This window comes from Sphaeramia orbicularis, chromosome 8 (assembly GCF_902148855.1).
Source record: "Sphaeramia orbicularis chromosome 8, fSphaOr1.1, whole genome shotgun sequence".
NCBI classification, from domain to species: Eukaryota; Metazoa; Chordata; class Actinopteri; order Kurtiformes; family Apogonidae; genus Sphaeramia; species Sphaeramia orbicularis.
The window spans coordinates 37,316,853-37,331,083 of NC_043964.1; the positions used below are offsets into that span (position 1 = coordinate 37,316,853).

Consider the following 14,231-nt stretch of genomic DNA (forward strand, 5'->3'; position numbering starts at 1 on the left):
CATTGAAGCAGTAATTTATGCAAAAGTAGGCCCAACCAAGTCTTGAGTTCATAGAAATGAACATACTTTTCAGAAGCCTGACATTTCTGCTTAAAATATCATTTTTTTATTGATTTTATGCAATATTCTAATTTTTGAGACACTGAATTTGGGGTTTTCATTCTTTGTAAGCCATAACAGTGGTCAACAACAAATTTATTGTTTAAGTTTTTTGAGCTGATTTGGGATAATTTTGGTGTGCTGAATCCAAAAATCACATTAATTTTGCTCAATCAGGTCAACTTTCTGAACTATGCTACATATTGGCTTTTTAACATTTTTGCTTAAATTTATGGGCATAATACAAAATTCTTTCATATTTCTTGCAATAAACGAGTTCTGAAGATTTTTTTTGTTGCTTCCTCCACTTCCAGACTTTCTTGTAATAGTTTTGCTCATAGTCATTCTCTTCTTTCCATTATAAACAGTCTTTATGGACACTCCAACTATTTTTGAAATCTCCTTTGGTGTGACGAGTGCATTCAGCAAATCACACACTCTTTGACGTTTGCTTTCCTGATTACTCATATGGGCAAAAGTTTGTGAAAAGGTATGGATAATAGTGTTAGGTATGATTAGGACATCAATATATGTTTGGCTTCAAAACAACTGACGTAGTGCCTGCTGAGAAAAAACAACTAAATGTTCATTGTAAATTTTGCTTCCCCACCCTGTACCTGTATTAGAAAGGTTATAGAAAAAAATGTTGCAAATACTCAGTCTGTTTGACCTTTTCAAACATCTAAAGTACAACTGTATGACTAAAATTGTCTTGACTTTTTGGAAAAAAAAATCTTTAGTTTGACAGCAGATGTGTATACTGTGGTTTGGGCATATCCTGATGTTAGACAAACCACGCTGTCTATTTGTCAATGCACTGAATGATGATGGATTGAGACAGACCAGACAGGACCCTCCAAGGTCACAGCTCAAAGTGTGGATGCTGACTTTTGGAGACTAGACAAGATACAAAGTATTGTCATATCATATTCAGTGTGACAATTACAGTAGTTGCTTTTCCATCGTATGATGTTCAAATACTGTTAGTATGGTTAACAAGGACATGACATTTGTGTGAAAGGGGACAAAACCTATTGTGAGGACCTCGGGTACTGGATCCCTGACTCTGCTGACAGTAAACCCTTCTGACAGCTGGAGATGGATGCTGAATGCATGTGGTTAGATAATACTAGCCATAGGGAAGTTGTGAGTTCCAGTCCCAGAGGATGAAACGATGTCAAACTGTCACATTCAGTGTTTTCTTGCCTTATTATTATATTGACTCTTGGAAAGAAGTTGTGCGTTCCAAGCTCACTAAATCAATAGAAGTTGCCAGAGTGTGCGGTAACAAGGCAGCGAGTGAAATGCAATACTCATGTACTGTGTGTGGACATCATGAATATTTCTGATGGCATCTTTCTATTTGTGTCCCTGCTGTGTAGGTATGCGGATCTTGGTCACGTTGCTGTTGGACACTCTGCCCATGCTGGGAAACGTCCTCCTTCTCTGCTTCTTTGTCTTTTTCATCTTTGGCATTGTTGGAGTGCAGCTGTGGGCGGGACTACTGCGGAACCGCTGCTTCCTGGGAGAGGACGTCAAAGCGTAAGGAATTTGGCTTCGTGATTTTCAGTAATATTTGAGTTCCTTTGCCTTCAGGATGGGAAGTGACACGTTACCGTCGGAAAGTGCCTCTTCTCTTGTTTCTCACGACGGGGTCAAATGTGTGGGCAGAAGCGGTGGGGTGGAAATGGGATCGGATGACAAAGTAGTCTAGAGTGACAAATAAAACCTCCTTTAACCCATAAACACCCAGTGCTACTTTTTTTTCTCTATATTTAACCTTTAAATGTTTTATCACCATTTATTTAAGCAGTTTTTCAGTGAACATCAGTTATTTTCCTACATTTAATTTACTGATCATGTAGATGTTCATTTAAGATCAGATTAAAGTTAAGGCTTATTATATCAAAAACTGAAGAAAACGTGACTCTCCCAGTAAATACATCATTCACTGAACATAAAAATAAGTGTCTCCATCCACTGTCATTGATCCAACTCCATGGTTTTAGTTTGATGAAGAGCATTCTTGCTGAGAATAACAAAATAACACAGTTGCTTACCATGCATTTTAACCCATAAAGACCCAGTGCTACTGTTTTTCTTCTTTATTCTCTATATTTAACCTTTCTTCAAAGTTTTATCCCCATTTACTGCTGTATTTTGTGGTTTTTCAGTGAGCATCAGTTATTTTCCTACATTTAATTTACTGATCATGTAGATGTTCATTTAAGATCAGATTAAAGTTAAGTCTTATTATATCAAAAACAGAGAAAACTGAAGAAAAAATGACTCTTGCAGCAAATACATCATTAACTGAACATAAAAACAAGTCCATCCACTGTCATTGATCCAACTCCATGGGTTTTAGTTTGATGAAGAGCATTCTTGCTGAGAATCACAAACTAACACAGTTGCGTAACATCCATTACAACCCATAAAGACCCAGTGCTACTTTTTTGGCAGTTTCCAAATAAAATATTCCCTCTGTTTAACATTTCTTAAGCGATTTATCACCACTTATTATCATATTATTCTCTGTATTTTGCATTTTTCAGTGAAAATCAGATATTTTACGATATTTAATTTACTGATCATGCAGATGTTCATAAAAGCCAGATTAAAGTTGAGGATTATTATATCAGAAACAGAGAAAAATTAAGAAAAAGTGACTTTTTTCAGCAAAGATATAAATAATTGAAAATAAAAACAAGTGTCTCCATCCACTGTCACATGGGTTTTACTGGTGAATCAATGTTGTAGAAGACGATGGTGTTTACATGTTCACTACGGAGCCTCTGAACGTCCAAATGGGTCATATCTGATGACCATGAAAAGATGGCAAACAGCATTTACACCAATTATTTACATGTATTAATTGGATTAGTGGATCAACAGGTATTAAACAGTTTAGATCAGTAGATGGTTTTGATCGCCAGTGGATGTTTGGGTCTTTATGGGTTAATAGACTTAGAAAGGTGAGTCAGATTCTAATTTCTCAGACGGAAACTGAGGAAACTCCTCCATCCACTGTTCTCCTCATGCATATGGTGTCCAGCACTGCCTCCGGCTTACACATATGAGATCTTCAAACACGTTCAGTTAACTTAACTCAAACATGGGCTCCCCTTTTGTTCTCTGCCTTTTTTCTTTTGTCTTTCTCCATTTCTGACATTCTCTTTTGCTCTGTCTTTCGTCATGTTACAATTGGTTTAGTGTTGCGTTGTCATAGAGAGTAACAGTCAGCCACTGCCAGCAGCAAATAGTACACATAGTACTCTGTGGATATAAACCACTGTATGGCTTCACACACGTACAGGGAGATGCAGGCAGAAAAAGACAGAAATGAATGTGGACTGAGGCTTTAGTCTCAGTCCTATGTACAGTATTTAGGTGGTTTACAACTGCTGTCCCATCCACAAGTTCTGATGTCAGTGTTAATAATATAATACAGTACAGGCTGTTCTATTGTGTTGCAGATGTTAAGAAAGAGACATAAGTTTAGTTTTCATGTAAGAATAAAACAATATTTCAGAATAGCTACGATAGTTTAAAGACTGCCATTACAATAGGCCGCCTAGATGTCGTCATGTTTTCTTTACAATAAAAGTGTCAGAAAATGTCTTTTTTTTTTTACCAATTCTTTTGAACATTTGTTTTCAAAAATAACTTAACTTTCAATATCAGGCCATTAATTATCATTATTGTAACTAGTAAATGCTTAAAACAGTGTGCACTGTAAAAAAAAAAAAAAAAAATCCTGTTTTTTTAATGGAAAAAAACTGGCAGCTGTGGTTACCAGAACAATACTGTAAAAAAACAAATCCAACTGTAAACATATTTATGGAGTAACATGTAGATTTAACATTTTAAACATGTATATTTAACATTGGATTTAAATGGTAAATGGACTGCACTTATTTAGCACATTTTATACACCCTCATGGTGTCCAAAGCACTTTCCAAAGCCACCAGGTCCAACTGGGAGCAATTTAAGGTTCAGTGTCTTCCATGGACATATGGACAGTCGAAGCCAGGATTCGAACCACCAACCCTTTGGTTACTGGATGAGCCGCTCTACCAGCTCTACCAACCCATTAATTTACAAGTTTAAAATGTTACATTGTAAACGTTTACTTTTTTTTTAAAATAACGTCTTTATTACAAAAAAAAAACGCAAATAGGCTGTTATTTCAATATTATGGTCTTGTAATTTAAATGGCTCCACATTGTTTTTCAATTTACAGTTTGAATTTGTCAAAACAGTAGAAATACATCATTTCTACACACAAATCTGGTTTTGTTCACATACTGTTCCTGTAAAAACTACAGCTATATTTGATTCAATCGTTAACACCAAAATCTTTTCTAATAAACATCTTTGCATTTTATTGTCACTTACAGTTTTTTTTATGTTGCAATTTTACAACTTTTTGGTGTTAATTCTACGGTAATTTTTTACAGTGTATTTTAGTAAAAAAAAAAAAAATGGACTTGAAGGTTTTAGCATATTTATTATCAGAAACAACTGTAAATGTCCATAATGTATGGAGCCCCTTAAGGGTCACTGAAAAAAAAAAAAAGAAAAAAAAAAGGTTTTGCAAGATCTCACAAAACTATTTACATTAAGATTAATGTTCTTCCGGGTCATCCATGCTCAGAATGGAAAAAAAAACACACATGACAATAGAGTGGGAGAAGTTTACTGAGTTTTATTTTGACCTGGGCCTAAAATACAAAGATATTAAGACAGTGCTTGGCAGTAGACATGGGTTTGATGTTAGTGAGAGACTTTTAAGAAGATCCTTCAGCAGAAGAGGATGTTCTTGTCGCAAAGCGTATTCGGATCTTGCGGTCTTGGTTGATTTCATTAAGAACCAAATGCGATACTCCAGATAGCTTCACAGGTATAGATGGATGTATGCGAAATACAGAGAATGTGGGTTACGGATGAGGAAAGAGAATGTGAAATTGGCATTAAAAAAACTGTTTTGTGAGATCTCTCAAAACTTGATCCGATTTTTTTGTCTCTCAGTGCCCCCTAACAGGCTTCATAATAATGAAACCTTTTGAGTTTGCAAAAAATAATCTTTCAACTATTTTACATCTGCTCAAACATGCTTCTATGGTCTTGAACATTCAGTATCTATAGTATGGCTTCATACTTTCTGTTGTTTCCGGGTGTTTTTTTAACCTGTGTGGAAGTCTCTGAAACAGTCCCTTTCTACTTATGATAGAGTCCCACATTGCTACAGTAGAGTAGAGGTGTAAGAAAATATCGGTTCTGCAATATATCGCGATATTTCATTTCACAATACTGTATTGATATTAAAAAGTACTGTATCAATATTTTAGGTATTTATTCAAATGCAGATATTGTGAAGGTTCATTTTCATTTTTTTGTTTTTCTTTTACATTTATATTTTATTTATTATTATTGAACACTCTTTTATTAAATAATGGTAGTTCCTTTGTTGGGATTGCACAAAAATAATGTTATGATGTTAGTTATGATCTAATAGAATATGAACATTTGAACAGGATCTTAAACTGTAACGTCTGTAAAACATAATTTAAGTTTTAACACAGAACAATTTTGTGATAATGCATTAGATCCTGTTGTGATCAAATAAAAATGTGTTTAGTATTTCTGTATTTCTGCTGTAGTTCAGTTCTTCAAGGAAATAATCATTTAAAAAAAAAAAGAAACAAACAAAAAAATTGCCTTTGTAACAGTATCATGATATATCGTGATATATCGTATCGTGATCCTAGTATTGTGATTTGTATCATATCACCAGATTCTTCCCAATACACACCCCTACTGTAAAGTGTTATATCCTCTTGACACCCAGAAAAGTGAAAGTTTTAGCTTTTTTACATTAAACAGTTGTGTTGACTGGAAACTGCATAATGCAACACTTTTTTCAGATACATTTTAAAAATTATTTTTAATTAATTTATTTATTTTTCAATGGAATGTCCTTTGCAATGGACAGCATTTTTTTTAAACTTCTTTTTATTGGGTTTTTTCAAATACAAGTACATTTCAAACAAGGTACAATGAGATGTATGTGTATATACTATAAGTTCCCAAAAGGGGGAATGAAAGATGAGTGAATAAATAAATATGCACATAACATATGCACCAAATGATTGAATGATTTGATTGGTTTTCCCCTGTAAGTCGCTTTGGAAAAAAGCGTCTGCCAAATGCATAAACAAAAACATAAACATAAATGAAACAAAACCAGACAAAACATAGTAACAATAGGAGGAAAAAAATAAAATAAAAGCACACACGGAGGATGTCATATGCTCTTAACCCTTTCATGCATGAATTATGGAACCTTTGTCAATATATATTTTCCTGAGTGTTTTTGTTCCTCTTTAGGCATGAAAAAAACAATGCGATCAAGGTTGTTTTTTTTAAGGAGTTACAAAAATTTCCACTCAGCCGGAGTTCATGCATTTAATTTTTGAAGCAAAGAAACATGTATTTAAAACCTAATATCAGAAAGTGATAGGGAAAACTATGCCATAAGAATGTTTTTAATGCTGCTAATCAGATGTTTTCTCACATTTTAACCCATAAAGACCTAAACAGCCTCAGACGACCAAAAGCATCTACTGATCTGAAATGTTTAATACCTGTTGATCCACTAATCCTATCAATCCATGTAAGTAATTGATGTAAAATGGAGTTTGTCATCTTTTCATGGTCATCAGATATGACTCATTTGGACGTTCAGAGGCTCTGTAATGAATGTGGAAACACCGTCATCTTCTACAACATTGATTCACCAGTAAAACCCATGGAGTTGGATCAATGATAGTGGATGGAAACACTTGTTTTTGTGTTCAGTTATTGATATTTTTGTTTAAAAAGTCACTTTTTCTTCAGTTTTCTCTTTTTCTGATATAATAACCTTCAACTTTAGCCTGAGCTTTTATGAACATCTACATGATCAGTGAATTAGATATAGGGAAATATCTGATTTTCACCTAAAAACACAAACAGACAGAGGATAATATTATAATAAATAGAGATAAATCACTTAAGAAAGATTAAATCTAGAGAAAAATTCATTTGGGACCTGCCACATAAGTAGCACTGGGTCTTTATGGGTTAACATACTCTAATACTACTTATTATTCACTTCATGGAGATAATATGCAAAAAAAAAAACAAAAAAAAAAAAACAACTTTTTGTTAAAAACAACAACAACAACCATTAATTACAGTCTAATAATAATTAACAACTGCTTTACACCCAAACATGTCACTGCAGATCAGGTTTATCAAGAACAGCAAAGTTACAGTAATGGACTGAATGTCAGTGTATGGGATGGTGAATAGGCGTCCACTGTGTTGGCTGATATGGAACTAAAACAACAAAACCCATGAATATACAAGAGAAAGGCCGGAGAATAACTGTCCACTGTAGTGACCAGTATGCAAGAAAGCGTTAAAAGACTGCATTTTTTAAGTAAAACTGTGAAATTTTGTCCCTTACAGAGGACAAAAATGTATTGCTGGGTCTCAGGAGGACAAAGTGTTGGAAAGGTCAGGATCTCAGCTTTCCGATGCTATTTGGATTTTGTGGATAGCGCAAACAGTTCAGGAGTTACAGTCATTTGAAGGCTGTAAAGTGCAAAATGCAGCAGCGGAGAGACTTCAGTAGTTAAAGGGTTAAAGAACAGGCTATTAAATAAACTTCAACTGTAATACTACCATAAATTATCCAGCAGTATTGCAGAGCAGAAAGACAAGCACCAGACGACTTGCAGTTCGCTCACACAGTAAATGCAAAATTTATCTGACTCTAACCACATTGACAAATATGAAATAACCAGGCCGTTTTATGTGGCTCGAAAGCTTGACATGCTCAGATTGACTGAACTTGACTGAAATGACACAGACAGACCTGAAACCCACGGAGGACACGACTCTCCCAGCAAGAGGTTGAAATGAAGCTTCACATCCATTTCCAATGCACGCATTACCAAATATATCAGATAAACCTATCCTCCCAGACTCATTTTAGTTCCTGCTGTGATAAAATATGATCAAGCTCATATATGACAAGTGGAACTAACAGCTATTGTCACCCCCCAAAAAAAGTGAAAATGGAGGAGCACATGCACAGAAAAAGAAAAGATCAGAGTTACCGATTTGGCCGTGAAATTATACAAGAAAGAAAGAAAAAAGCAGCTCCAATGTCCACAACCTCAGAATACCAAAAATGTCCCAGAGAGATCTGAGCTAATGCTTGTTTTGATGTAATGGTACAAATTGTACCAGAGTTAATGTTGGTGAGTGTGTGTGTAAAGAAGAAAGAAAGAAATGAAGACAGAAAGAGAGCAGTAGTTTAATATTTCATTGCTATGCTATAATGCTTGGTACAGTATTTTATTTCACAGAATAAAGAAAAATGCAATCTGAATTTTAACTACGAGCACACACAGATACATAGAAGCATTTTATACACACATTTTCACTGTGTTAACCCTTTATACAGGGTGGGGAAGCAAAATTTACAATGAACATTTAGTTGTTTTTTCTCAGCAGGCACTACGTCAATTGTTTTGAAACCAAACATATATTGATGTCATAATCATACCTAACACTATTATCCATACCTTTTCAGAAACTTTTGCCCATATGAGTAATCAGGAAAGCAAACGTCAAAGAGTGTGTGATTTGCTGAATGCACTCGTCACACCAAAGGAGATTTCAAAAATAGTTGGAGTGTCCATAAAGACTGTTTATAATGTAAAGAAGAGAATGACTATGAGCAAAACTATTACGAGAAAGTCTGGAAGATACTATTAAAGAAGAATGGGAGAAGTTGTCACCCAAATATTTGAGGAACACTTGCGCAAGTTTCAGGAAGCGTGTGAAGGCAGTTATTGAGAAAGAAGGAGGACACATAGAATAAAAACATTTTCTATGATGTCAATTTTCTTGTGGCAAATAAATTCTCATGACTTTCAATAAACTAATTGGTCACACACTGTCTTTCAATCCCTGCCTCAAAATATTGTAAATTTTGCTTCCCCACCCTGTAGATCACTTAGAAATACTCTGAAATTCAAAATATCAACCATAGTGTTTTATTATCCTACCCCCTGCCTTCTGGAAGGAGATTCAGGACACTCAGGACTAGGGATGTAACAATTACCGGTGTAATGATAAACCGTAGTAAAATTGCCGTTTAAATTCTAATTACCATGATAACCGTGTTTGATTACCACACTTTTCCGGAGAAAACGCCTGTGTAAAGATCTGCTTTTATGTCAAATATTTGAGTATAGTTTTAATTTATTACAATTTTACTTGTATATACCCAATATTTGGAACCAATATTCACTTTTAAAGTCTTTGAAAAGGTTCATTAAACATCTGTGTGTTATTTATGCGATAAATTATATACATTTTTCAAATCGGATTTTCTACATTTTTTAGTGTTTTTTGTCCTTTTGTGTTGATATAGTAGGTTAAAGTGAAAAAATAATAGACAGATGATATAAATGAAGTTGTGCTGAAAAAAAAGATACCAAACATGGGTATAGTAAACATTGGTTTATATAGTATATAAAGGCAAAATCAAAAGTACTGAAAAACGGACAAAATAGGCTCAGACCACTAAGGGTTAATATGTGAATGTTTCTGCCGACAGAAAGTGCATTGAGCCTATTATTTTATTTGGTTTTGTTGTTGTTGTTGTTTTTTCAAAATAAAACTTGGTTAAATTATTTCAGTGTGTGTTTAAGTACTTTTGAACATTTTGAGCACAATTTACCACGATAATAATGATAACCGTGATAATTTTGGTCACAATAACTGTGATATGAAATTTTCATATCGTTACATCCCTACTCAGGACTAAGACAAACAGACTCAAGCACAGTTTTTACCCACAAGTGGTTAAATGTGTGCCCCCCCCCACCCCACCCCAACCTGAACAATCACCACCCCCAGAGTAATGGACAGTGCACTACTTACCCTTCCTCAGTGCAATAGCCCCAACATATGCACCTTGCGACCTGTATGTATCCTATTTATTGTACATACTCCTCATCTGTAGTATAGAGTTAGCTTTGTATATTTTTTTGTATATTTCAGTTGTTCTAGTAGTACTTTAGTAGCATGTGTGTATTAATATTTTATTCTGGAGCCTTTGCACATTCCTATATTTTCTTAACATTCAGTGTGATTTTTTTTTTTTTTTTTTTTTATACAGTCCCTTTTGTGTTTTGCTGCTAAATTGAACTGAGCTGCCAAACTGATTTTCATTGTCCCTGTGACAGTAGTCGCTTTTCCATTGGACATCTGCACAAAACTTTACCAATATTTACTAAATGTTGAAAAAACAGAAGTGCGTAATGTCGTTTTTTCCATTAAATCACAAATGCGATGATTTGTTTATTTATTATCGTGAGATGACATGAGAAGTCATTCCATAAACATGGCGACGGACATAAATATGGTGTTGATTTACAGATATATTTATTATTATTATTATATATTACCCCTCTATCTCATACTAAATTAAAAATGATTTGATTCCCTGGTGTGTCCACGCATACTGCGACATATTTCTTTTTAAATTCTTCTTCTTCGCTTGTTGTAACGTCCATCAACATCTTTTTTTTTTTATTCAAATGACTAGTTATGAAAAAAGGTCTTTCCATTGCAGTTTTGCGTGATATACTATCTGTGCTACGTCTGAAAAAACACCTCTTGCCAGCGCAAAAGCTTTTAATCGAAAAACAAGAGTTTTGGCAAAATTTTTCCATTAGGTAAATTTTTACGTGCAAGTTATATTTGCACAATTTGAGCATCAATGGAAAAGCGACTACTGACAATAAAGATCTATTCTCTTCTATTCTCTTCTCTTCTATTATTGGAGGACCTAACAAGAATTTATTGAGCTACTTTTGTAATTTTTCTAAATGTTTTATAGTTATGTAGAAAATCAAGGTCAATGAAGTTACCATATTTGGTTCCTTACACATAAGTGGCAAAAATAAAAATAATCCAAGAATTAGATGTAAAAAAAAAAATTCAAGAAAACCACATGTAAGGTTAAGGGAACATTTTAGAACATTCGAACATCACTTTTAGAACATTAGACCAACATAAGTGCTGCTCCAGACCCCTGTCCACATCCACATTCTCCCTTTGAACATCATTCCCTACATTAGTACCATTACTTCATGGTACTGAACAAAGCAGGTACACTCACTGTTCATGCAGAGGTGGACCTTACAGACCCTGTAGACCACACTGGACCTGAGATTGTAGACTCACTGTAACTACTGCGGTCCAGTGGTGGCTGCTCGTCTTTCAGACAGGGGAAGCTCATTGTCGGCTTACATCAAAACAAAAAAACAAAAAAAGTCAAGCTATTTAAATATACATTCGGCCCTCCATTCCTTTTTAAGAAAATGGTCAGTAACCTTATCGTACCAAGTAGGTGTCTTTTCCAGGGACTGGACCAGTATCCTCTCTGCTTAGATTGCCTTGGCCCATTGTGTTGCAGGTGTAAGACTTCAGCCTTTTTAAACTACAGATGCTCCTTTCACTCCGACCTAGCCGACAGTTTGATTGATTTAACTATCTACAAAACGATATTAAACTCGAACAAGAAATGATTAAATTATGGAACTGAAACAAGAAAACAGTGAAATTATGTTAAATTGAAACAAGGAAGTACAATGAGTGTGTTTTATTTACAGTGCGAGAAATGAACGAGTAATTTGGTAGTGGTTTCTCTGATTTCACAGCAGAATGTGTGACGGTATTAAACTGAACTGTGTCAGTGAAGGAGCAGATCTCAAACTAGCTGTCAATCAAACGGGATTCAGCCTTTCAACTGATCCTCCAATCAGCATGTGGGATTCTGGGGTCCAGTCCGGCCGAGCTCCGCCCACAGCTCCATTCACCCCCAGAGACGCCCGGCGTCCGGGGGTGGGACAACATCGTGGCATTTATCCAATTACCGTCCAGTTTTGAGGCAATGAAAAAAACTGTTCCACTCAGTCCCATTGAAGCCCAGAGACACCTGCAGTCTACAGACAAATGCACTGAGCAGAGATGTATGAGAAAACAGTGCAACGGGAATGGATGAGAAGTGAACAACATCGCGTTTGTTCATTTGTGATAAAGCTGATTTGAACGAACTCATCTTTAAGATGAACGTGTTCTAACACATTTGTAGTCAATAAAATGTCAACACAACCGAACATATTGAACCATTTAATTTTCGTAAATTTAGGGGAAGCCGGGCCTCCCTTGCAGTCTATGAGAAATCGCCACTGCTGCGGTCATTGTCTTGTAATTTATGCAGAAATTACCAAAAATAGTCACTTGCCTGAGGGTTAAGCTGACAGTAACATTTTTTATTATCAATGCTGTTTACAGAAAACATTGTTGTCATTTTGAGCCTATTAAAGTAGAACACTGCACTATTTGCATTAAATAATTGCATGGTTTTTCTTCTTTTTTTTTTTGCTTTCAGGATGTACAACTTGACCATAAATGATTATTACATGTCCGAGGAGGGTGAGGACAGCCCGTTTATCTGTTCGGCTGCACGTGAGAACGGGATGCTACGCTGCAACGACGTGCCAAGTTACACCGAGGGCGGAGTGGAGTGTTCGCTGTCTGCTCCTCACCAAAGTGGGGCTAGTGTTAATGGATGCATTAACTGGAACCGCTACTACAATGTATGTCGCCCTGGGCAGTTCAACCCTCACAAGGGAGCTGTCAACTTTGACAACATCGGCTATGCCTGGATAGCCATATTCCAGGTAAGAAATGTTGGCACAACATCAAGAATCAAGGTCAGACTTCAATTGTTTTTTAATTACAGCTAAACACCTAGTGACAGCCCCTACATTAGAAAATACTTAGTTTACAAATTACTGCAGGGAATAATATGTTTCAGATGCAACAAGTGCTTTAAGTCTAACTGATGCAGTGAGTCTCATTTCTTAACCCTTATAGACCTTAAAGGAGTGATATTTTGCTTTTTTAAATGGAATTATGCATTTTAAAACATTTCCCTGTGGTCTACATAAACTGTAAATACTATACTTGGGTCTGAATTCTTCATTAATTCAACTCCACAGGTCCATCTTCAACCCTATTTCTGAGTAATGACACCAGAAAGGTCGTTTTGAGTGCAGTCCCTTTAAATCCAAATAATAATAATAATAATAATAATAATAATAATAATAATATTAATGGATTAGATTTCTATAACACTTTTCAAGGCACCCAAAGCCCTTTACATTACTGATCCTTTATTCATTCACTCTCACATTCACACTCTGGTGGTGGTAAACTAGGTTTGTAGCCACAGCTGCCCTGGTTGACCGTGCTTTCTGTCCCGTTTAGCCACTTGTGTTCATTAATACAACCAACAATTGAACATTTTAGGTAATTGGCTTGAAGTTTGGACATATTTTCATTATGGACTACAACCGCTGCTGCTGACAAGCAATTATGGCGTACTCTGAGAAATGTTATTTGGAAGTCTTGACTTTATATGTCTAAATTTCATGACGTAACTAGTTATAGATGTAACAAATTAAGAAGGAATTAAAATGGGTTGTAGAAATAGGTTTGATTTTTGCTAAAATGAATATAAAGATAGTTTTGCAGCACCCGGAGGGTTCAAATTCAAACTTTTTCAACTATAAGGGTCCAAATACACAGATAAATGTACCAAAGAGTAATAAAAGTGGGTTTAGCTTTAAGATAATAACCCAAAAAAATGTTTCCAATCCATTTTTTCAACTACATTTTCATTTACAATTGCTACTTTTTCAACTACAAAGATATTAATTATGCCGCGTTTCCACGACGTGGAACCAGCTCGACTCGGCTCAACTTGGTATTCCTGGAGACCGTTTCCATTACAGGATACTACCGACTTTACAGTACCTGGACGACATAGCGATGCAGCGCGTTACTTCCGTGTCGTCTGCTCAGAGAGTTACTGAAAATTAGCTTGTTGCGTGTTATCTTGTCTGAATTTTTACATCAGCCACCAAAGACTGAATCTCCTCGACCGACCGTGGTGTAGTTTTGGGCTGCTATCATGTGGATTAATGTACCGCTA

The 14,231-nt window shown here is 35.4% G+C and overlaps 1 protein-coding gene across 1 annotated transcript in view; it reads left to right on the forward strand.

The window, feature by feature from the left end:
- Positions 1 to 14,231, forward strand: part of cacna1ha (calcium channel, voltage-dependent, T type, alpha 1H subunit a) — a 351,881-nt gene that overhangs the window by 207,068 nt on the left and 130,582 nt on the right. Inside the window, exons 5-6 of the mRNA XM_030141355.1 lie at positions 1,482 to 1,641; positions 12,624 to 12,915. Of these exons, the coding sequence (XP_029997215.1) occupies positions 1,482 to 1,641; positions 12,624 to 12,915 (452 nt within the window). The remainder of the gene's footprint in view (positions 1 to 1,481; positions 1,642 to 12,623; positions 12,916 to 14,231) is intronic.